Source organism: Pleurodeles waltl, chromosome 4_1 (genome assembly GCF_031143425.1).
Source record: "Pleurodeles waltl isolate 20211129_DDA chromosome 4_1, aPleWal1.hap1.20221129, whole genome shotgun sequence".
Lineage (NCBI taxonomy): Eukaryota > Metazoa > Chordata > Amphibia > Caudata > Salamandridae > Pleurodeles > Pleurodeles waltl.
In genome coordinates this window covers 481,898,045-481,923,849 of record NC_090442.1, presented here as the reverse complement: position 1 = coordinate 481,923,849, position 25,805 = coordinate 481,898,045, and the positions used below count along the sequence as shown (strand labels likewise).

General features: G+C 44.6%; 1 protein-coding gene across 1 annotated transcript in view; it reads left to right on the top strand.

Moving 5' to 3' along the window:
• Positions 1-25,805, top strand: part of PTPRQ (protein tyrosine phosphatase receptor type Q) — a 1,423,303-nt gene that overhangs the window by 285,760 nt on the left and 1,111,738 nt on the right. The window contains exon 13 of the mRNA XM_069227528.1: positions 14,689-14,854. Coding sequence (XP_069083629.1) covers positions 14,689-14,854 — 166 coding nt within the window. The remainder of the gene's footprint in view (positions 1-14,688; positions 14,855-25,805) is intronic.

The following is a 25,805-nucleotide window of genomic DNA, read 5'->3' as shown; positions in this document are numbered from 1 at the left end:
GGTCATATTTAGTATGGCCAGAATGGTAATACAAAATCCTGCTGACTGGTGAAGTCGGATTTAATATTACTATTCTAGAAATGCCACTTTTAGAAAGTGAGCATTTCTTTCCACTTAAATCCTTCTGTGCCTTACAATCCACGTCTGGCTGGGCTTGGTTGACAGCTCCTTGTGTATTCACTCAGACACACCCCAAACACAGGGTACTCAGCCTCACTTGCATACATCTGCATTTTGAATGGGTCTTCCTGGGCTGGGAGGGTGGAGGGCCTGCTCTCACACAAAGGACTGCCACACCCCCTACTGGGACCCTGGCAGACAGGATTGAACTGAAAGGGGACCTGGTGCACTTCTTAGCCACTCTTTGAAGTCTCCCCCACTTCAAAGGCACATTTGGGTATAAAACAGGGCCTCTGCCCTACCTCATCAGACACTTGCTGGAGAAGAAACCTGAACCAGAAACTACATCCTGCCAAGAAGAACTGCCTGGCTGCTCAAAGGACTCACCTGTCTGCTTTCTACAAAGGACTGCTGCCTTGCTGTTGCCCTGCTGCCTTGCTGAACTCTTGTCTGGCTGTGAAAGTGCTCTCCAAGGGCTTGGATAGAGCTTGCCTCCTGTTCCTTGAAGTCTCAGGACCAAAAAGACTTCTCTCTTTTACTTGGACGCTCCGTGTGCCGAAAATTTCGACGCACAGCTTGTCTCGCGGCGAGAAAAACGCCGCACTCCAACGCTGATCGACGCAACGCTCTTGGGACGATCGAAAATCCAACGCACGGCCTCGCAAGGACAACGCCGCCCGACCTCTAGAGGAGAAATCGACGCAACGCCTGCCGTGAGATCGTAATTTCAATGCGCAGCCCTGCAGATCGAAGTCTAGAGGAGAAATCGACGCGACGCCTGCCGTGAGATCGTAATTTCGACGCGCAGCCCCGCAGACCGACGCGCAGCCGGAGAACAAGCAGGAAAATCCACGCACAGACCCGGGACATCTGGTAATCCCCGCGATCCACAGAAAGAGACTGTCCACGTGCTGGAAAACGACGCCGACTTCCCCGCGTGGAAAATAACAACGCAAGTCCGTGTGTGCTGGGGAGAAATCGACGCACACACCCTTTTTCCATGCACCTCTTCTCTTGTGGCCCTCTGAGGAGATTTTACCACTCCCAACCAGGTACTTGTGCTTAAAAGAGACTTTGTTTATATTCTAAAGACTTAAGACACTTTCTATCACTTTTGAGTGATATCTTTACAAATTCGTATTGCAACTTTGATCGTTTTGACCTGAAGATATCCAGATAAATATTATATATTTTTCTAAATACTGTGTGGTGTATTTTTGAGGTGTTATGCTATGGTGTTGTATGATTTATTGCACAAATGCTTTACACATTGCCTTCTAAGTTAAGCCTGACTGCTCATGCCAAGCTACCAGAGGGTGGGCACAGGCTGATTTTGGATTGTGTGTGACTTACCCTGACTAGAGTGAGGGTTCTTGCTTGGACAGAGGGCAACCTGACTGCCAACCAAAAACCCCATTTCTAACAATATATATATATATATATATATATATATATATACATCATCATCATCTCAAGGACACTGTGGTGCCACCCTGCACCTAACCAGTGGTGGTGCCCGCACAGCGGTACCGCTGGTGCCTTTAAATGCAACAAAGGCTCCCCACGTTAAGAAAGGGCTGGGCACTCAAAGATGACAGAAAATATCTGTTTAATGTGTCAAGAAACACTGGACACAGTTACATGGCCTGTTTCAGCTGTGAACTTTGACAGCTCCCACCAAGCAAAAGCAAACAGTCCGGTTCCAGCAGGCTGCAGCTGTCAAAGTACTCCCACCTACTGAAAGCACCAGGCAGGGAGCCAACTGGGACCGGGGGGGCCTTGAGGCTCCCCCTCACTCTCCATCATGCACACTGGGGCCCTCAATACGTGGCTGGTGGTCATCAGACCGCCAGTCTCGCCATGGCAGTCTTACCACCACGGACCCGTTGGTAAAGACTGCAACATCACAAGTTGTGTGGCTTGGCAGACGCCAAACCTCCACAACTCTACTTGGCCCACCGGTGCAGTTGCACTGACATGGCCAGGGGTTGTGCACCTCCAGCCTGGCGCCACGCCTCAGCCTGTCGGCCAGATTACGAGGCTGCAGACTGCCAGGCTTTCTATGGCGTTTACCCCGCCATGAAAACCCTGGTGGTCACTCACCCGGCAACAGGAATCCCCATTCCTGTCACTGGCACATGCATCTCCACACATCCACACATATGCACACACACCCCCACCCGTCCACACACTTACAAACACCCCTCCCCACCCCTTCATGCATGCATGCATTCACATACACACCCCTCTGCACATGTATACATACACACAGACACACCCACTCACTCACAAATATGCAAACACACACCCCCACTCACTTGCAAACATGCAGACACTCAACCCCACTCGCTTGCGCACACGCACTCAGACACCCCCATACATACATACACACACATTCACATTCAATCACATTCATGCACGTATTCACCACCACCCTCCCCCTCCACACACTCGCACCCACACACACAGACACCCTCCACCCCTTTCAGATGACCACTTACCTTCTCTGTCGCGGAGGTCATTTGGGAGGGGATGGGTCCTGGTGGTCCTGCACCGCCAGCACCACCACACCAGCAGGACTCCGCCAAGCTGCATTACAGCTTGTAATACGGCGGGCAGAGTCCTGCTGGTTTGGCCGTGCTGGCGATGCAACCACCTCTTCGGAGTCGGACTTCCACCAATAAATGGGCAGAAGCCCTCCAATGACACCTAATATGGCGCGGCAACAGACTGCCAGCACTGGCTGTCTGTTGCCTGCAGCGGCTACGGCAGTCTGACAAAAAGACTGCAGAAGTCGCAATAATGCCCTAGGTGCCCAGGCCACCCAGATGACATGGGCAGGCCCCAGGGGATGGGGTTGCTGGGGCCAAAATCAGTCAGGGGATTGCATATTAAAAAGCGATATGAAATCTTTCGTAGAGGTGAATGCATTAGTGATCTATCGAAGCACAATCTGTATGTGACTGTGACGAGTGGGTTCTTTCTTGTCCATGGTCAATGGTTCTTCCTTAAAATTGCTACCAGTATGCAAATGTGCAAGTCACCTGGAAGCTCCACCCACTTGGCTCCACACCCTTCACCTTAGTAGTATGCAAAGGTCTTCCCAACTTTTGCCAGGATGATTGCTAGCTCACCAAAGAGCCCCCCAGTGCGTGTCCCACCCTTCTTGATGGAGCATTCTTAAATGTGAGGAATATGAGGACATCTCCCCAAAACAAAGAAGCACTTATGTCATGTAGATAACAGGAAGGACCCTGGTTTGCTGGAGATTTACATCTTTGTAGTATCTTTGGCCTCTATGTAGGAGGGTTCATGTTTTCACATATTCCTGGATAAAGATGCACCAGAAACAATCAAATTGTCAAAACACACACACGGTCACTGGTGACATTTCCTTGTGCTCCATTACACAGCTGTAGTGTAGAACACGGACTGGACATTTACCCAGGGAGGCAGAAAAAACTCCACTCCATATTTTGTGCAAAACTGTGGACTCTTGTTGGATGAAAGGGCAGGTGAGGTTCCTTTGTGGCAGAATCACTCACACAGCTACTGACTCACCCACAGATATACTCACACACCCACTCACAGGTGCACTCAGACACTCATGCACCCACTCACAGACCCACTTAGAAGTTCATGCACCCACTCACAGACCCACTCAGACGATCATGCACCCAATCACAGTCCCTCTCAGACAATCACCTCACTACTACAGACCCACTCAGAAATTCATGCATCCACTCACAGACTGCTGAATTTCTATGGTTTTGTTCGAGTAAATTCAGATCCTCACTAGAAAGTCCCTGTGACCTTTGGTTTTTTAAGTGAAAATCTAAACTTTATTTAGTCTTTCTATACAAACCCAACTTAAACTTGACAAACATTAGAAATTCTAAAGTTATAGTTAAGATTCAAATTTATAATTTATGCACCACCATTGAATTACTATAACTTGCTCACCTCTGTACCCAGTGTTGTCATCTCACTTGCCACACTACATCAACTATAATTTGCCACTCTACTGTGCACTGTTCTCACAAATGATGTCATTTAAGATGTCAGAATTATTGTTATGGATGCTATGATTGCACATGATATAAGTGACATAATATGGAAGGGTATAACCAGTGCATGGAAAAGGTTCGAGTTATAGTTAATGTAGTGTGGCGAGTACCACGTGATCCAGTGGAGTGGCATAGAGTGGAATAGTGTAATAGGGTATATTGGAATGGCATAGAGTGGACTGGCATACAATGTAGTGGTGCACAATAGAATACAATAGAGTGGAGTGAGTGGTGCATGGTGGAGTGGTGTACACTGGAGTGGGGTAGAGTGGAATACCATGTAGTGGAGTGGCATAGAATGGAGGTGTGTACAGTGCGATGGTGTATATTGGAGTGCCATAGAGTGAAATAACATACATTAAAGTGGCGTAGAGTGAAATAGTATATTGTGTAGTGGTGTACAGTAGAGTGGTTTAGAGTGTAGTGGCATATAGTGAGGTGGTGTGAAGTGGAATGGGGTACAGTGGAATAGCATTAAGAGGAGTGATGTAGAGTGGAGTGGTGTGGATTGGAGTGGCGTATGAATGTAGATTAAATTAGGTAGGAATACATAATGTGGTGTGAAAAGTAATGCAAGACAATGATGTGTGCTGCCTTTTGTTTATCTAGACTTACCAACTAATGCACAGAATGCACGGTGGCCTTGCATTGCTTTGTACATCTCTCTTAAGTATTGGGATGGCCATGTGACAATGCGTGACACAAGGGTAATGCAATATAGTAATAAACCTGGTACTTTTATGGTATACTGTCGTACCTGCCATGGGAAGGTAATATATAATTTTCCCACACTTTGACAGTACTGGGCCTTAGATATAGGTAAATATGATTTCTTATTGTTTCTATCTATTACCACTTTATTCATGTGTTAGTATGTATGGATTTTTTTTTTATTTTGGTAAAAATACATTTAATTTTTCTTCATATTTTTAAAACGTTTATGGTGTAGTGGGCATCTGTTTGTTTTCTCACAAATGCAGTGAAAAGCTCCAAGGGACCATGGCAGGAGGCCCCTGCACTGCCCTTGCCAAAGGCGACTCCCCTTTCTGCCAGCCTTTTCGAGGCGGTTCTTACCGCCATGAAAAGGCTGGCGGGAGGGGGACTCGTAATCCCCTGGGCAGCGCTGCAAGCAGCGCTGCCCTGGGGGATTACAACTGCCGGGACCGTTGGTCCCGGCGGTGTGCCACCGCGGTCATAATACCAAGGTTTGCACCCCCAGCTTGTTGGCGGTGCAACCGTCGAAACAGCCCTGGCGGTTGTAATGAGGGCCATAGTGTATTACATTGTTTTTTTAAACATATTTATTGTTTTCCTTTTCTTTTCTTTTAGTACTCTCTCATAATTTTTAAGAGATAAAAAGCATTATAAATATTTTTCTCTATCTAGTACCTCTTCAGTTATGTAATGATAGATAGGGAAAAATTACAAAACCAGCTACTTATCTCTATTTTATGCCCTAACCCACAACACAGCCAATTTATACCAAAAACTGCACAGCTGTCCTTGACTTTTGTAAAGGCAGATATTAGCCAATGGTACATTGTCTTGCATAGCCATGTACCTCTGTAGTTTTGTGAAATTACTGCAAAACTAACAACTAATATTACTAGGTTTTATGCCCCTAGAACTCACAAAATACTTACCCTACTCACTGCTAACTCCAAAAAGGTTCATCTGCACACCATAATCTATAATCCTAATCCAAATTTCATCCAAAATTGACTGGCCATTTGGCCGCTCTCCCCAGTACCAAAATATTTGGAAAAGGAATAGGGGACAAAATGTGTTTTTGGTCCCTCCTTTTTTCTTTGTGCCTTTTTGGCCAGTTGGCTTGAAACTTTTCATCATCTGCTAATATAGAAGGAAGAATAGGTCTAGAAGGTTTCAAGTAGATTCGTCAAATGAGTGCAAAGTTCTTAAGGGGCAAAAATCTGAGGAATTCCTTTTGCTGTCTGGTAACCCTAACCATAAAGATCTATATATGGCTATATTACCTAAGGGCGGTAATCAGTAGGTAGTTAAAGTTAGGACCTAGTTTCCATAGAAAAAGTTTTTATATGTTTGGCTCCGTTAGCAAAATCTTTATGAAATTTTCCAAAAAAAGTGTCAAGTTGGGTCCTGTTGTGCATGGAAAGTTTTGGGGTGATTCATCAAGTGGGGGACTGAGAAAAAGGGAGGTAAAAAAAAAAGTATGTTTAGTCCCTTGTTAATTTTCATAGAGATTTTAGATACAACTACACCCGAACCGCTGGATGGAATTACACCAAATTTGACAGAAAGGTAGCTCTTGGTGTAGAAAGCTCCCTTTTTGTTATGTGATGTAAATCAGTTCAGTTGTTTTCAAAACATTAGAGGGAAAAGAAATATAGATATCTAGGGTCGCGGATCCTGGATATCTCGTGCTGAGATCTGATTGGCTGCCAGCACTTCAACCAGGAAGTGTTGGCAGCCGAGACCCAACACACAATGCTAAAAAAAAGAAAAGGGTGGAGGGTGCGAATACCTTAGCCCCCTAGCCTTGGTCCTGGGGGGCCTCTTGGATGCTGCCAGGGCAAAAAAAGTAGTTTTTAGTAAACATTTTTGGAAAAAGATGTGGTGGAGCTGCAATTTTTTGTAAAAAAAGCACAGACTCCCACGCTTGTTAATATTTTTGCCCCCAGGTGGGCCAGGTCCTGGGGGAATGTGTTTTTATAAATAATGAGAGGGTGCATGGTGCCCCCCCTCGAAGAGCTGTTAAAAGCCCCAGGGACCACCACCTCCACAGGGCAACATTTAATAAACATATGGGGGGCCATGCGGACCCCGGCCCTTGTGACCTGGGGCTACATAATAAAAATGGTAGGGGGGTTGCATACACCCCCCAGGCCCTGGGACCACCACCTCCATGGAGCTACAATGGCCTTTAAAGAGGTGGTCTGCTCAGACCCGCCAGCCCCAGGGACCACCACCTCTCAATTGCCAATTATGTTTTTAAACATGGAGGGGGGGCGTGCAGCCTCCCTCATGGGCCATATACAGCCCGGGGACAACCACCTTCCTAGGAGCCAGTCTGTGCAGCTGCATGGCCCCCCTTCTGAAGCCATATGTGGCCCTGGGAACAGCTCCTGCTGTCACCCGAGGTGCCCACCCTCGGGAGATAGCTGTTTGCTTCTGTGGAAGCTCCCACCATGCAAAAGCAAACACATTGCTTCCAGCAACAGAGAGCTGTCAAAATGCTCCCGCCTGCTGGAAGCGGAGTTTTCATCTCTTTCCCTGCCCACAGACATGCGGGCAGGGAAACAGATTAAATTATTGCTTTTGCATGCAGAGAACTGCATTTCCAGCAGCTCCCTGCATGCGGGAGCAATGACGGCTCTGGCAGGACGTGGGGGCGTTGAGGCTCCCCCTCCAGTCCCGATAAAAATAAAAACATAATTTCGAAAAGTTATCAGATTGGCAAAGTTGCAGACACAGATGGTCACTGGAGACATTACATCTGTGTCCTGTAGCAGCAGTAGTGTAAGAGATTCACTAATAATTTCCCCAAAAAGGTAGCACTTACTAATTAGCCAGTAGAAATTACTCCAGCTGGGTAGACATTCTGCACAAAACTGTGTCCTCTTCTTGGATAAATATGCAGAGCATCATTTATTCTGGCACAATGCTCATTTCACAGAAATCAAAACTCCACTGGAAGTACCTACAGTTATAAACAAAGCAAGTGTCCAAGTTCAACTTCTACTTCTGTAAAATACTAATCAGCCTTGTTTCTTGCACATGGTCAAGGCAAAGCAGGTGTTTATTCTCAGCTTTTCCATCTTGAAAAGTTATCTTTAAACCTTGATGGAGTTGTCTGATTTTTTTATTTTTTTAAGCTCAATAGCTCATATAGTGACTGTGATGAGTGGGTTCTTTTTTGTCATATGCTGCCGAGACCAGAGATTTTGTTCTCACTTTTAAAAACTACAAGTATGAAAAATTTCCTAGAAGCCCCTCCCTTTAGGTCCCAACCCATATACATTAGTGGTAAGCAATATCTTCCCACCATTTCCCCAGGATGATGGACAGCTTACTAAAAGGATCCCGAGCGTGCTCAGTGCCGATTTTGAAGACGTATTCTTGATGCACAAGAATATAATCCCATCTCCACCAAACAAATAAGTACTTCTTGAGTGGTGTGGGGTTGAGTGGGTTTAGAGGGTAGGCCACAGGGCCTGGCCATAGGCTGTGCGTGGAGCGGGACTGGGTTGTTATAGGGGTTAGGTCACAAGGCCTGGCTCCAGGCCCTGGGGACAATCCCCACCTTGCATTGCTAGTTTTTCCAGATATTACAGCACTCATGACATCTTTTATAACATCAATAAAAATATCAATGTAAAATTAGCAGTCAAAGTATTGATGAGGAAACCGTGCATGGCAGGGAGGCATGTTATGATTACCTTAGGGTGCGAGTTATAGTTACTTGTGATAACTTAACTATAACTGCTGAATTTCTATGGTTTTGTCCAAGTAAATTCAGAACCTAACTATAACGTCGCTGTAAGCTTTGTTTCTTCTAAGTGAATTTCTATGTATTTTTAAATTCTATTTGCTAACTGTAACATCCCTATAACCTTTTTTTTTTATTCAGTGAATTATATATATATATATATATATATATATATATATATATATATATTACCTACTGGTGGTCGCCCGTAAGTAGTTATAGTTAGGACCATGTTTCCATTGAAAAAGTGTTTTTTGCCTTGCCTATATCTTTGACACTGTTGGACGAATCTGCACAAACGTTTACAAAAAAAATGTGCCCTGGTGATTCTTGTTGTGCAAAGAAAGTTTTGGGGTGATCCGTCAAGCATAGGCCGAGAAAAAAAGGGGGGCAAAAACATGTGTTTCCCATGTTAATTCCCATAGGAATTTTGAACACAACTACAACCCGAACTACTGGATAGAATTACACCAAATTTGGCAGATAAGTAGGTTTCGGTAAGCAGATTACACTTTTGCCTATTTGATGTAAATCAGTTCAGTAGTTTTTGAGAAATTATTGGGGAAATAAATTTGTTTATCTAGGGCCTCGCAATTATTTCATGACAATCGCAGCATATTCGCGAATGCCAAGCCAACAGGAATGCTGTGATTGGCTGGCTGCAACCTGACTAGAAAGTTGTGCCTGCCATTTTAGGTAACGGGACACGGTCCCCGCTGCTAAAAAATAAAATGGAAAGTGGCAGCCAGAGCTGTGATATAGGGGTCTGTGAAGGTGAAATTATCTCCTTAAAAACATTCCTTTTTTCACGCCGCATGATATTTACGAATAGATATAATAGGTCGCGAAGATCAGCATGGCCCCCCCCCCCCCTTGTAACACTGTGACGGATTGGCGAACATCAGCAACAGCAAAAACAATTCAGTAATTCAGACACTAATTCATTCACTCATTGTAGCACTCTCACACCCACACACAGACCCACTCAAACACTGACGCACCCACTCACAGACCCATTCAGTCCCTCATGCACCAACCCACAGACTTACTTAGACACTTACGCACCCACTCATAAACCTACTCAGACCCTCATGCACCCACTCAGACACCCACTCAGACACTGACACATCCACTCGCAGACCTACTCAGACACTGACGCACCCACTTGCAGACCCACTCAGCCCCTCACGCACCCACTCACGGACCCACTCAGACGCACACACACCAACTCACAGACCCACTCAGATCTTCACATGCCCATTCACAGACCCACACAGTCATGCAGCCACTCACAGACCCACTCACATACCCACTTTCAAACCCATACAGGCAGTATTGATCTTATTAGATTTATCTGCAGCGTTTGACACCATCACACAAGACATTCTATTGCAATGTGTCCACGACAGTGGTATCTCCCACCTAGCTTGGGCATGGATCAAATCTTTTTTATCTGATCAGAGACAAACAGTTATGTTAGGCTTCTTTTTCTCTCCTGAAAAGTGGGTTAACCTTGGTGTGACGCAGGGCTCTCTAAACAGCCCAGCATTATTTACTATATCCGTGGCCCCTCTGATTACTTTGATTTCTTCTTTCAGCATTCAGGATACCTCTTTGAGGACAACTGATGTTGTCGTTGGACGAAGACTCCTTAGTTCTGAACTTAATTTAAAAATTGCTTGAGAGAGGTTATTCGGTGGATGAAAGCTAACCATCTCAAGTGCAATACAGATACAATGGAAATTATGCACTTTGGGAGGTCTAATGCTTTCAAACCTATGTTACGGTGGTCCATCTCCACACCAACACCTCCATCTTCAGTTCATGTCACCAGACATCTTGGAGTTAAATGTGACACTGATGTGTTTTTTTTCATCCACATGCAACCACAGTGGCAGGTACATGCTTTGGCCCCATTAAATCCTTGAAGAGTTCTTTGATCTTCTTCCTTTGGAGTCTAGGAAAACAGTTTCTGTGGTATTAATAACATCCAGATTAGACTATTGTAACAGTCTGTATGCGGGTTAATCTAAACGAGCCATCCAGAAGCTACAGACAGGCCAACATTCTGCAGCCAGACTGGTCTGGAACCTGCCCGCTGCTCCTCAGCATCAGCAGCCCTCAGAACATTGCATTGGTTGCCTAGCCATAACAGGTTTTGTTCAAACCCTTTTATTAATGTTTAGAGCCTATAGAGCTTTGAGACCCAAACATTAAACTGCGAGGGTCATCCATTATACTACCCCATCTTCTGAGGTCCTCAGCTGCCAATTTATTCAAGGTCACCTCCTTTACGCTCAAATCAAAAGAAACTTGAATCTTCAGAAACTTGGATGCTCTGCTACTCCCTGATCTTGTAAACCCCAGGTAGCAAAAGTCCATGTAGTCCTATAGCCATCCATTCAGCGCTAGAATGCTCCGTTGGGAGTGACAGTGCAGGTTATAAAAACCCTTATTCATTCATTCATAATTACTTTATGTTAAAAAAAAACATAGAAATTCACTGAAAAAAACACAGGTTACAGGGACGTTATAGTTAGGTTATGAATTTGCTCATACAAAACCATTGAAATTCAGCAATTATAGTTAGTTATTTCATGAAACTCGAACTCACACCCTCAGGTAGTTAGAACTCATCCCCTCCCCATGCACTGCTATTTACCCCCGATATTACAGCACGTGTGACAACTTCTATAACATCAGTAAAACATATAAATGAAACATTAGCAGTCAAATTATTGAAGAAAAAACTGTGCAAGGAGGAGGTGCGAATAATAGGTACGTTAGTGCATGAGTTATAGTTACTTGAAAGACCTTTGTTTTTTTAATATATATATATATATATATATATATATATAGATAGATAGATAGATAGATAGATAGATAGATAGATAGATAGATAGATAGATAGATAAAGATATATCTATATCTAGATATCTATAGCTACATCATGAATTATGTTACATAATCCAACATTGCAAAACCATCATAGGAGAAGAGTTGCCCCATTCAAATTATACCTCCGAGATGGTGTTCTGGTAGAAGCAATGTGCTCACAAAGTTTACTTCACTTTGACTCTTCCTTATCCCTTGCATATAATTGATTACAGTGGCCTGTAGTGGAAGATTGAGAATTTCCAGGAAGTAATACATTCTTCACATAGGTTTACCTTCACAATTCACGCTGATACCTCTTATGCCAATTACACAATTCACGTTGAAATGTGTGTAAACATGTCAGCCATCTTGCAAATGGAGTATTAATTGCAGATGTAAACCAAGAAGCGAGTGGGCTCATTAAGTTGTGTTTTTCGTTACTTAATATTTACATTTCTGATGAATAACAGTTGTAAATATTAAAATTATTTGTGCATTCCTTTCTTAAATTACCACTCACTCGTTTTTAAAGAAAAGTAATTTGTATAATTGGGAGACATTTTATTTTGAATTCTTATTCTCTCAGTGACTTATTAACAGGCAGTCACAAGTGCAGTTATCTTGCAGGCACTAGAGTCATGATTTGAATGGTGCAGCAGGTGCAGTGGCACTAGGGCCTAAGGCTGTCAGAACTCCTCTAAACACCAAATATTGCTATATTTTACTACTAAACAGGCAGTCACAAGTGTGGTTATCTTGCAGGCACCAGGGTCATGGTTTTGATGGTGCAGCAGGTGCAGTGGCACCAATGCAACAAGGTGTCAGAACCCCTCTAAACACAGATTATTGCTAAATTTAACTTCTAAACAGGCAGCCGTGCTTCTACCTTGCAGGCAATGGAGTCATGATTTGAATGGTGCAGCAGGTGCAGTGGTACTGAGCCAAAAGTTGTCATAACTCCTCTAAGCACCAAATATTGCAATATATTACCACTAAACAAGCAGTCACAAGAGCAGTTATTTTGCAGACACTAGGGTCATGATTTGAAAGGTGCAGCAGGTGCAGTGGCACTGGCCCAAAAGTTGTCAGAGCTCCTCTAAACACCAAATATTGCCATATTTTACTACTAAACACAAAGTTGCAAGTGCTGTTACCTTGCAAGCATTAGGATCATAATTTGAATGGTGCAGCAGGTGCAGTGGCACAGTGCCAAAAAGCTCTAGGAACTCCATTAAACACAAATTATTACTAAATTTTGCTTCTAAACAGACAGTCACAAGTGCAGTGATCTTGCAGTCACTAGGTTCATGGTTTTAATGGCGCAGCAGGTACAGTGGCATCAGCATCACAAGTTGTCAGAACCCCTTTAAACATAGATTATTGCTAAATTTGACTACTGAACAGGCAGTCACAAGTGCAATTATCTTGCAGGCACTAGAGGCATGATTTGAATGGTGCAGCAGGTGCAGTGGCTCTGGGCCCAAAAGTTGTCAGAACTCCTCTAAACACCAAATATTTTTACAACTAAACAGGCAGTCACTAGTGCAATTATCTTGCAGACATTAGGGTTAGGGTTTTAATGGTGCAGCAGGTGCAATGGCACCAATGCAACAAGGTGTCAGAACCCCTCTAAACACAGATTATTGTTAAATTTAACTACTTAACAGGTAGTCACAAGTGTAATTATCTTGCAGGCACTAGGGTCATGATTTTAGTGGTGCAGAAGGTGCAATGACATGGGGATCAAAAGCTCTAGGAACCCCTTTAAACACCAAATATTGCTATGTCTTTCTACTAAACAGCAAGTCGCAAGAGCAGTTACCGTGCAGGCAATAGAGTCATGATTTGAATGGTGCTGTGGCACTGGAGTCAAACGTTGTCATAACTCCTCTAAGCACCAAATATTGCAAAATGTTACTACTAAACTAACAGTCGCAAGTGCAATTACCTTGCAGGCACTAGGGTCATGATTTTTGTGGTGCAGTGACAACGGGTCAAAAACTGTAGGAACCCCTCTAAACACCAAATATTGCTATATTTTACTACTAAACAGGCAGTCACAAGTGCAATTACCTTGCAGGCAATAGGGGCATGAATTGAATGGTGCAGTGGCACTGTGCCAAAAATCTCTAGGAACCCCACTAAACACAAATTATTTCTACATTTGACTTCTAAACAGGCAGTCACAAGTGCTGTTATTTTGCAGGCACTAGGCTTGTGGTTTTTATGGTGTGGCAGGTACAGTGTCACCGGTACCACAAGATGTCAGAACCCCTCTAAGCTCAGAATATTGCAAAATTTTATTACTAAACAGGCAGTTGCAAGTCCAATTAACGTGCAAGTATTAGGGTAATGATTTCAATGGTGCAGCAAGTGCAGTGGAACCTGGCCAAAAGTTGTCAGAACTCCTCTAAACACCAAATATTGCCATATTTTACTACTAAACAGGCAGACACATTTGTGATTACTTTGCAGTTAAAAGGGGAATGATCTGAATGGTGCAGCAGGTGCAATGGAACTTTACTAACTACACATTACTATACTCTAAAACAAAGCCATGAGAAATAAGGTACAAATTACGAGTTTGGAACCCAGGGATATCAATGCAACACCACAACATAAACAACTATTAATGGTTTATCAAGTTTAAAACAAACATTATTATACCCTATTTATAATATTTATCATCCAGTTAGTAAGATAGTATGGAAAAGAAAAAACAGAGCCAAAACTATTTGCTTTGCCAATGCTTGTTTAACTTGATATGAATAACTCTCTAATGTGTCATCTTTTTTACTTAATTGTGCACATGCACACTGAAATCTGACTTTATTTCATAGTAATTCCTGAGAAAGGGCATTCTCTCATGCTTAAAAAGCTACAAGTGACCTTTTGGGTGACTCTCTCTTTTTGGCTGTCACAAGTATCACACTGGCATAGTTGTGTGTTTGTGTATCAGAACATGTCTAGTGTTATATATTGTTTAATTTTTTTTGACTCAAAACAGAGATATCTACTGTAATGTCACTTGTGTTTTACTGTTGATTTCGCCCATTCTCCTGACAATCAGCGAAATTCTGTACTTACACATGATGCAGAAGTGTCTCATCAAGAAGTGCTCATGTCTGTGCTATTTACATTATTTCTCTTGTGCAGCTAATCTATCACCCTCTAGGCCGCAGTGACGCCATCTCAAAGATTATTGCGAATGGTACCAGAGCCAGAGTGGACAATCTTGTACCGGGAGTGGAATATATGTTCAAAATAATAACAGTCAATGGCCCGGATACCAGCGTGCCTGTGGAAAAGAAAGTTATCACAAGTAAGGAAAATGATGACCATACATTTCATTTTCTTTCATAGTCTGCCTAAAAATGTAACTGCCTCGATTTCATAATTTCAGTGAAAACCTTATTTCTGCTGTGTCTGGAAAAATGCCAATGCAAATTCCTATTTTCACTTACACCTCTCTAAATTATGTGTTGGAAAATGGGTTTTTGGTAAGGGCAGGTAAGTACCTACACTTAGCAACAGGCCACTAACCTCCACTTAGGTCCAGTTATGTCTAAGTAAATTAAACCTAGCTCAACCCTTGGTAGCTTGTCAACGAGCGACAAGGTTTAACTTAGGAGACAAAGCGTAAAGCATTCAAATATCACAAAACAGTAATTAAATAAAACACAGGAAACAGTTTAAAAATCCAAAATCAATTTATAAAAATAGGATAGCTTTCAAATGACACCAAAATTAATAAAATCGGATAAGGGGAACCGGAGATATGATTTTTTAAAGAATTAATGCTTTCTAGCACATAGAAACAAAAAGCGCCAATCAGGTCATCTTGTAGCAGCTCGACTGGGGCAAAGTCAAAGTTTAAGGACGACCGCGATGGAACCCGGCTCGGCTACAGCCCAGAGGAGGCCTCGGTCAAATGTTTACCCTAGGACTTAGTCATTTTTCTGGAGATTTTCTTCGGCGGGACGAACCTGCCAGTCGAATCCGACCTCCTGGAACTCTTCCTCGGATATGCGTCACAGGATCCCTTAGTGGAGATTTTACCTTCGGACGTAGTCATTTTTTCGAGGTGAAAATACTTCAACCGGGGCAAACCTGAATCTTGATCCGACGTCTTTGGAGCCCTCTTCGGATACACTACCTGGGAGGTCCCGGTCAACTTCCTACATTTAGACTTAGTCACTTTTTTGGAGATTTTCTTCACCGGGACGAACCTGCAAGTCAGGCCGGGTCGCGGTTGAGCCAAGCCGGCTAGAGTTGCCACGGCGGGTCGCTCCCTCTATGGAGCTTTTTTCCAAAAGTTCTCCAAACTTCTGGATCTTCTTCCAGATGTTCTTTTAAGGTTCATTTGAGGTCCACAGTTCACGGCAAGGTTCCAGAAGCTCTGAAATGCTCCTTGAGGGTGCCGACTACAACTCCCAGAATGCACCTGGCGCAAACTCCTCTTTAGCCACTGGAGAGTGGTCAGCTGGTTGGTTTCTTCGGGGGTTGGTGCAGGGGACTCTGGTTGGCAAGTTTTCACCTGTAGCAAACAGGGAGTCCCGCCTTGAACAAGTTGAAGCCAGGCAAAGTTCTTCTTGCGATGAAACCCAAGTGTGCAGCTGGTGCAGTCCTCCAGAGTGCAGTGTCCAGGTGCAGGCCAGGGGTTCAGCAAGGCAGTCCTTCTTCTTCTGTAGTTCTTCCTTGTTGGAATCTGTTAGGGATCTGAGGTGTGGGTGCAGGTCTACCAGTTTTATCCTTGCTCCTGGGTTGAAAACAGGGGGGTCCTGGTTCTCCAATCAGGGGCAGGGTCCTTACCCCTGTGAGGACCACTTCCTGGGAAGTCTGGCAAAAATCAATCCCAGGGAGCAACATTCCTCAAAAAACCATCATGGCTGAAAGTGATTTTTGGAGGTTAAATCTGGCTGAGCACACCCACTGGTGTGCCTACAAATCCTAAACACACCCCTCCCCTGCTCTCTCCTAATCTAATCAAGGGGGCACCTAATTTTCTGGGTTTGCAGGTTGTGAGGGTGTTGCTGGGTTGCTCCAAATGTCCTTCCCTGCCTTTGATGATCAGTTTGGCAGCCCTCCCCCTTCCTGCTTCCCCATCTGCTGAGGGGAGATCTCCTCCCCCAGGCACATATCTTTGTGTTGAGCCAGACCACTTCACACCTCATCAAGGCAGTCTGGCCAGGCTGCCAGAGGCTGGCCAATCAGAGCAAAGCAGCAAAAACACTGCAGGGCTGAAGTTGGCAACTTTGCAGGTAAAGTTTAAAACTCTTTACCTGAACAAGTTATATTAAATCCAACAACTGGAAGTCAAACACATCTCTGTTCCAACAGATCTAGCATTTTAGTCATAGAACTATCTAATTTGATAAATTTCTTAACATGGACAGTCTTTATTCTATAGTGAACTAGATGCTAATACAAAAACAATAAAGATTACCTCTGAGCACTGCATCAGTAATGGCTTTCTCTCAATAAAAGGAATCAAAGGATGGTTCCACAAGTTTAAGATTTGCTCAGCGATCAAATTCCATTTGTGTGAAATTACGTATCTGACAGAGACTTATAGCCACAGATTCCTTAACTTTGAATTATCCCCAGGCGCCAGACTGGATCTGGAATTTGTTTTGTGAGCAGAAACCCTACACAATGGTAGGTAGCATAGTTCCGTTCCATGTGGTATCGTCAGCATGCGTGCACGATGCCTATATAGGCACCATCTGAGCGTGCTGTCAGTCCTTTTTTTCTGTGCCAGTCAGCGTAGATCCAGTGAAGAGATACCCAGTCACTTTTTGACTGACCTTTTTTGACCATTTTGTTGAAGAATTTTTGAGACATTGTCTCCTGGTGTGGCAGGAATGTCCACAAGGAAGGCTGGTTTTAAGCCCTGCAGTGCCTGTCACTAGCAAATGTCTGAGATGGACCCACGCCATGTCTATCCCTGGGGCCCCAAGCATGACCACGATGCCAAGCCCTGCATCAATTGTTGCACCATGCACATTAAGGTCTTGAGGAGGCACTCGCTCAAGTTCCTAGCAGCTTGACATGCAATGCCACTACAGTCTCAATCCCAGTCAAATAGAAGGTCCCAGATCAGTTGCAGAGCCACTCCAAAAGTTTGTCTTCTCATTTGAAGTTGTCTGGGCATTCGGGTGAGTCCCACAAGCACAAAAAAACAAAAGGGTCAAAGCGGGGTCAAAGCGGTCTTTGACTTCTTGCCATTCATCAAAGTCATCCGACGAGATGAGGAAGCATCAGCATTCGAGGCCTGGCTAGTTGGTTGAGCATGCACCATGGCCATCTACTAGCCTCCCTGAGTTTCCAGGAACACCTCACATTTGGGCAGCCTATTGCATTGGCTGGTATGCATTCAGGCCCTGTGGTTTCAGGAGGGGCCTTACTGGTCTTCTGCTCGTGGGCTCACCTCCGGTGCCAGTCAGGCCCTTTGGATCCACAGACAGATCTGGACTGGTGCCAGTCAAGTCGAATCAACCTTCCCTGGTGCAGTCTTTACTGCCCACATCCCTCGTGCTATCAGAGCCACCTCCACACTCATCCCAGTCTCAGACACTGAGCAAGCTGAGCATCATCCAACAGCAACTCCGGCACCTACTGGAGGTATTCCATGCAGGCTGGAACCTATGCCCTATTCCTGTGGGCTAGGACTTGGGGATGGCTAGGAGGGACCACTGAACCCTGAAAAATACCGTCCCCTACATTGTCACAAAGTACACCTTGTAGGAGGAGTTGGTGGATACTAGTGGGCTAGACATCTCTACAGATACTGGCTTGGTCTTTCCTACCATTGCTACGGAGGAGGGAGTCTCATGCTCTATTGTGGTGAGAAGGGAAGCCTTAGTCCTGGACCTTCAGCTGCTCTCCATTGCTGTCAATACAGATGTCTTGATGGAGGTGCGTCATCCGGGAGTCACCCCTTCTGAACCACTTCTTCCGTTTAAGAAAGTCCTCATGTACGGCCTACTTAGGGCCTGGTCCAAGCCCTGCACAGGGGCTTCTTTGATTAGGGTGATTACCTCCCATTGGACCCCCCACCCTAGGGGACCTCAACTTCCTTACCGAACACCCCTGCTCGAGTTGCTTTTACTGCTGCTTGAATTGATTTTCTACTTGAGCGGCAGCTTTCCCACTGTGAACGGTTGCGACTGGCGTCAACCGTTTATGGTAAAAAAAATTCACTGGGGCCCTCCCAGTAGCCAAAAATTGTGTTAGGGATGGCAATTTTCGTTTGCCCTCACCAACTTACCATTGGTGAGCTGCACAGGAGAAAAAAATCCACCATGTTGTGGTTGCATGATTTGGCCAGAACTCCCTGTTACAAGTATAGTGCAGAGTGGCCAAAGTTCCAGTAACTTCACTGGTGGAGTGAAATTTTCCACCCACTGCTATCAATAACATCTATCCATGCCTTCCCTATGTGACTGCCCCACCATCCATGCTATTCACTTTTGACAGACTGACGGAGAACCACATCTCCTTAGTCTTCTAGGCAGTGATGGCCCTTTTGGACAGGGGAGCCATAGAGGTGGTACCAGTATCAGAAGTAGGTCATGGTTGCTATCCAGCTACTTTCTGGTGCCCAAGGAGGATCGAGGCCTTCATCTTATCCTTGACTTGTGCCCTCTCATTTTCTTCCTGAAAAATTAATAATGCTTACCCTCGTTCAAGTCCTTTCTACCCTGGACCTGGGAGACTGAATGGCAGAAATAGACTTGCAGGCTGCATATTTCCACATCCCTGTCCTGTCTGGCCTCAGACTTTACCTGCCATTCATGGTAATCAATAAGCCCTTTCAGGTCACTGTGATTTTGTTTTGCCATACCAGTGCTCTTCGGGTGTTCACCAAGGTGATGGCAGTGGTTGCAGCTCATCTGCAGAGATCAGGGGTAGCAGTTTTCTCCTACCTCGACGACTGGCTGTTGAAGGGGGGCTCACCGCAGGCAGTCATCTTCCACCTCTAGGATAGGGCAAACCTCCTGCACTCACTGGGATTCACTATAAATGTGCTAAAGTCGTGTGACCCCTTCTTAGATGCTCCCTTTCATTGGAGCTGTTCTGGACACATTGCAGTTTCAGGCAAGTGTAGGATATTCAGGCTATGATTTTAATGTTTCAACCTCTATCCTGGATTTCAGTAAGACTGACTCTGAGCCTGCTGGACCTCATGGTCTTCTGCATCCCGCTCGTGACACATACCCGCTGGCATATGGGACCTCAGCAAGTGGGTCCTGAAGTTCTAGAGGGCCTCTTTGTTTTCCTTGGTTCCTACCTTCGTAGGCAGTGGATGCTATACGGCAATTGACTATAGTGTTGCCCCTAGGGAACTGACTCCACATCAACCTGTCTGAGCTCTGAGCTCTCTGACTGTCATTGAAAACCTTTCTATCCTCTATCTAGGGAAGGCTAGTGCAGGTGTTCACAGATAACCTCACTGCCATGTGGTACTGCAACAAACAGGGCGGTGGGGTGGTGAACCCTTTGTCAAAAGGCCCTATGTCTCTGGACATGGTTGGAATGTCAGGGCATTTCACGATGTTTCAACACCCGGTGGGATATCTGAACAGCAGAGAGGACAAACTCAGCCAGAGATGCCTAGCAGATCACAAATGGCATTTCTGATGGTGCAAGGTCTCTCTTAGCAGTGGGGAGCACCTTGGTTAGAACTGTTTGCCACTGTTGGGAGCACGCAATGTCAGCGGTTCGGTGTGCTGAATTTTCCAAGTGGCTCTCGCTCAGAGATGCTTTTCATCTCGAGTGGAGCTCTGGCCTCCTGCATGCCATTCCATCCATACCACTCCTGCCCAGAGTTTTCAAGAAGATCCGAAATGACTGAGTCCAAGTCGTCCTTATGGCTCAGGATTGGTTTGAGGGAGTCTGTATACTAAGCTGTTAAGCATGAGCATTGGTCCCCGGATCGGGCAGCCCCTTTGGGAGGACCTTCTATCACAGCAGCAGGGGAGGGCTCTCCACCCAAACTTGTCAGTGCTCTGCCTTTATGTGTGGATATTGAGCTGTAACAGTTAACAGCTTTTGACCTTCCGCCTGAAGCCTGTAATGTTATCCCTCCACCAAGAGAGTATACACTCAAAGAGGTTGACCCTCTATCTGCACTCCTTCCCCAAGTTCTTTTGTTTAACCTTATCCTGGCCCAGTAGGGCTCTGCATTGGGCATCGTGAGGGTTATTTATTTGCCATCTCATCCTTCCTGTTGCTGCCCAATCAACCTTCTCTCTTTAAGTCTCTTATTGTCAATGGGTTCCTTAAAGGTTTGCAACACTTATTTCTTACAGCGACTTTCCTCATGCCTCTATGGGACTTTAACTTGGTTCTTACTTTTCTAATTTGCACTCTCCATATCTTCCCTCTTAGGCTTCTCACCATCAAGACGGCCTATTTGATGGTAATTACATCTTTCCAGAGGTTCCGTGAACTGCAGGCACTGTCTTTCTAGCCTCCCTGCATCTATTTATTTCCAAGCAAACTAGTCCTTCAGTCCTGAGCTACCTGTTTGCGGAAGGTGGTAATCCCATTTTTCTTTGGCCACTCCATCATTTTGCCCACCTTTTATGCTCCACTTCATCCCTCTAAGGAAGAAGAGAGGCTCCACCATTTGGACCCAAAATGAGTGTTGTCGTTTTATCTTGACTGCAAAAAAATCATTCCAGGTGGACAATCAACACTTTGTGGGATATAGTTGAGCCAAAAAAGGGAAGGCTGTGCAGAACAAAGCATCTCCGGATGGATTGTACTCTGCATTAAGATCTGCTACGCATTGGCCAAGAAGCAACCCTCATAGCGTTTGCGTACTCATTCCTCCAGAGCCATGGTACTCAAAGTACAGCCCAGGGGATGCATGCAGCCCTCCTGACCTTCACATGGGCCCCAGCACCAGAGCACAGTCTGCAACAACTTCATTAGAATGCACAGTTTTGGTCCTTGACATCTGCCAGTCAGTAGCGTGTTCATCGCTGCACACATTCATCAAGCACACCTCCCTAGACAATCAGGTCCATCGGGATGGGCACTTTCCCGTTCAGTCCTGCAGGACTTCCTAGTCAAAATCGAGTTGGCAGTCCCACCTCAGGAGAGGTATTGCTTGGGTATTTATTCTAAGGCAAGGAATCTGCAGCTAGAAGTCTCTATCAGATGAACACGTTACTTACTTTCGATAATGCCTTATCTGGTCGAGAGGCTATCTAGAGTCAAATTCCTTACCAACCCTCCCATCCTCCCTGCTCTGAGAACAGATTTAGAGGTACAGAGCTGCTCCATAATCAGGGCCCTAGTTCCACACACCAGTGGTCAGTATTCTTCATGGCTCAATGTTCCTGCCATGGAAAGTCATGAAAAGAAACTAGATAGGCACTGTGCACATCACTTGTGGCACAGGTGATGCTGGAAATACCACGCAGAGCTGAGCGACACAAGCTACCACTGCAAAGGGATATTGCTCATGAAAAATTTCCAGATCCAGTTTGACATCAGAGGATGACTCTAGGGATGAATCTAGGGTAAGGAATCTTCAGCTAGATAGCCTCTATCAGGTAAGGCAGTACCAAAGATAAGTAACTTTTTGAATATAGAAAATAGTGTCTGTTTTTCCAGTTCCCTTTCACCTCTGTTTCCTCTTTTACCTTTCATAAGTGTTCAACCTGTCTCAGTCTTTCTTTCTTTGCACCCATTTGTGTAACCATTTTTGTTTTGTTGTAATGTCCCTTTATTCCCTATTCTTCTATTGTTTTCCACATTTTCATGCTTTTTAAATGTACACTTAAAGTACCAAGGCCCTCATTTTTGTCAAAAACCGCCTACCGCCGCGATGACCGCTGCCAAAATACTGTCACCGTGGCTACCATCTGTCCACCATACTGTGATCACTGCCAGACTTCCGCCACAAGAAGGGTGGAAATCCGGCAGTGATCATACTGGCAGATGGTGGTAAGCTGGCGCTGCTACCACCAGCACCGTCACGCCAGTAGAACGCTGCCAGCCGTATCATGACGTGTGATATGGCCTGGTGGTGTTCTGCTGGCGGGCGCTACTGGCGGTAGTCGTGCCCCTTCCCGTTCCCTGCCGGAAGACCACCTGGAAAAAAGTAAATTGGGCTTCCGACAGGGGAGGGGGTGGGAGGTCTTGCTTGTGTGTGTGGGATTGTGTGCATGAATGTTTGAGTGTGCACATGAATGCATCTGTGTGTGTAGTGTTGTTTGCATTGTTATATGAATGTTAGTGAATGCGTGTAAGTATGGTGAAGTGAGTGCGTGTCTGCACGTCAGTGTGAATGTGTGTACGAATGTGTGTGAGCATGACTGGATGGATGCATGTATGCCAGTGTGAGTGAGTGGGTGTATGCGTGGTGTATGTCTGTGGGTGTGTGTGTGTATGGGGGGTGTGAGGATCGGAAGGGGTGAGAGGATCAGAGGAGGAGTGTGGATGGAGGGGGGCATTTGGGGAGAGTTGGGGGGTGAGTGAGCTGCATACCAGTGACAGGGAAGGAATTCCCTCTCACCTGTAGGGCCTGCCGCCATGGTTTTCATGGCATTGCTAATGCCACAAAACCATGGTGGTTGGCTGGCTCAAAATGCCGCCGGGCTGGAAATTGACATCTCCAGCAAGGCAGCTGCTACCGCCATGGCGGTCTGAGTGGAAAATTGGCAGGTTGGGTTCAGCCAACCCACCATTCTCATAATGTAGTAGTATGTACTGCCAGCCTGTTGCCGCCACATTACCACTCACTGCTGGGGTCATAATGACCCCCTAAGTACTTCAAATGTTTTTAGAGAACCACCGCTTACCAACTATTTAACCTCAAAATGACAAATTGAAATTATTGAGGTTATATCCAATTCCATCCATCAATCATTAGGGGTTTCATAGTATATATATTCCAACATATTACCCTTTGCCCTATGCCTCCATTTATGTGTCTAACAAAGCTAGTAGATTTCAAGTGCTCAAACAAGTTTCCCTCTACCCTTTTTCTGAGTTGCCACAGAAAAGTTTAAAATCAACAAGCAGAAAATATTGAGTTGGTTTACAGAATAGCACATGCACGGTTATCTGAAACAACCTTATAAGAGGAGATATGTGCGACAATCATGTGGTGGATCGGAGGACTTAAGTAAATGTAAAGAGTACCCACTTTCATTCTCTGAACAATAGCTATTAATTGGTGAGTATCTGGCTCCAAGCACTCCACATGCTCATTAATTAAAAGTCACCAGAGATCAATAATATCTTTAATGTCAATTTTAGTAAATGCTCTTTATTGCTGTATTTAGGTTTATCATTTTGGCTTTATTTGTTCACTTAGATAATAATCCAGCCATTTTAGTGTAATGAACAGCTCCGCCAACACTTTGTTTCACCCTAGGCTGAGAACTCCAGGCTTCATCAAGGCTGTAAATATTATGTTCACAACTAGGTAATAAAAAGAGTCTTTCAAAGAAAATGTTTCCTGAAAGCACTTGAAGCACAGTAAAGTGTAAACTTATAAAAATCACAGAATAATTTTCAAAGTTATGCTAACATATATGGAAAAATTGTGACAAAGGTATTGCAGTCATACCACATATATACTCCCAACCTACATGGACAAATAAAGTAGATATTTTGTTATTGAAATATATTTGTACATATCAGAATATTTAAAAGGAAAGCTCATTTGTGTTGAAAATGTCAATCCAGAATAACGTATATCTCTTTAAGTGACCTTCATATTATTGTTTATTTGGTTTATTCAGTATTCACACCTAATAATATGTTGTGTCATAATTTACCTATTTTGTCTGGGGTGGGTCTGAGGATATCTGTAAGAATGTTGCAAAAAATAAATATGATTAAAAATGTGTGTGTAGAGCTATAATCATAATTGACAAGGTTGCCCATGAAATGAGCTTGATCCTCTATCCACTGTTTTCAATTTGAGTCTTGTAGAATCTAGTGAGACACTTATTTCCTTTCCCCACTATGTCGTGTGTTATGCCATTTTGGATGTAGGTGGCAAGAAAGGTGCAGTAATGCTTCATACACAGTTGCTTTTGCCCCATGTACGTTTAGACTGTGTGTAGAACATGATTGTATGTCAAGCTCTATTGAACATTAAGGGCCTCATTACAACCCTGTGACCGCCAGGGTTGTTTTGGAGATTGTACTGCCAACAGGATGGCAGTACAATCTGTCGCACCGCTGGGACCGGCGGTTTCCCACCATGGTTGTCCCGGCGGTTTCCCGCCATGGTTGTCCCAGTGGTTTTAATCCGCCAGGGCAGCGCTACCCAGGGGATTACGACTCCCCTTCCTGCCAGCCTATCCATGGCAGTAGAGACCGCCATGGAAAGGCTGGCGGGAAGGGGAGTCGCGGGGCCCCTGGGGGCCCCGGCAGTGCCCATGCACTTGGCATGGCCAGTGCAGGGGCCCCCGGGCACAGCCCCACCCTGCTTTTCACTGTCTGCACAACAGCTCCAATGTTACGGACGACATCTGTTTCCGCCCGCTGGCCCAGCAGGGATGTCATAATGCGCTGGCAGGATTGCGGCCACCTAGGCGGCCGCTCGGCGGTAAAACCTTGGCGGGCGGTCTCCGCCGCCCGCCAAAGTTGTAATGTGGGCCTAAGTCGGTTTTAACAAGAAGTTCAGCATTGCAGTTATTACAAAATGATGCAATTGCTGTGTCTATACACATAGCTGCCACCTAGATGTGTATACAAAAGTCAAAATGTCTTCATGATCAAAGGATACTCTTTTTAATTGGTATAGGATAACCTGATATAAAGGAACATGCTGTATTTAGTGATATGACTGAGATGTTATATTGAAATAATGTATAGTATGTGTTGGTAGCTTAGATCATTTCCATTTTTAATGGGGCAATGGGAGTAAATGTATTGAGAGAGCTGGCCATTTATAGAACCAATTATTAAGTATACTATAAATAATAATACAGATAAAGGAAGGCACTTACGATCTGTTTCTTAGCCAATAGGAAATCAGGATATCAGAATGGTCAAGTTCAATAGATGTTGTTCCAGTTACCACCAAGAAACCATTTTTGGCAACAGTTCACTATGCAAAAAGCCATTACATTACATCCCACAAAGTGAACTGATAGAGATATACTTTTCTGGCTACACATATTCAACATAAATGTGCTTTCTTCCCCCATATTATAGTAAATGCTGTATGGATTAAATCATCTTAGTATCAAAACACCTACATATAGCTTGTGAGTACATATGTGTATGGCATGAGA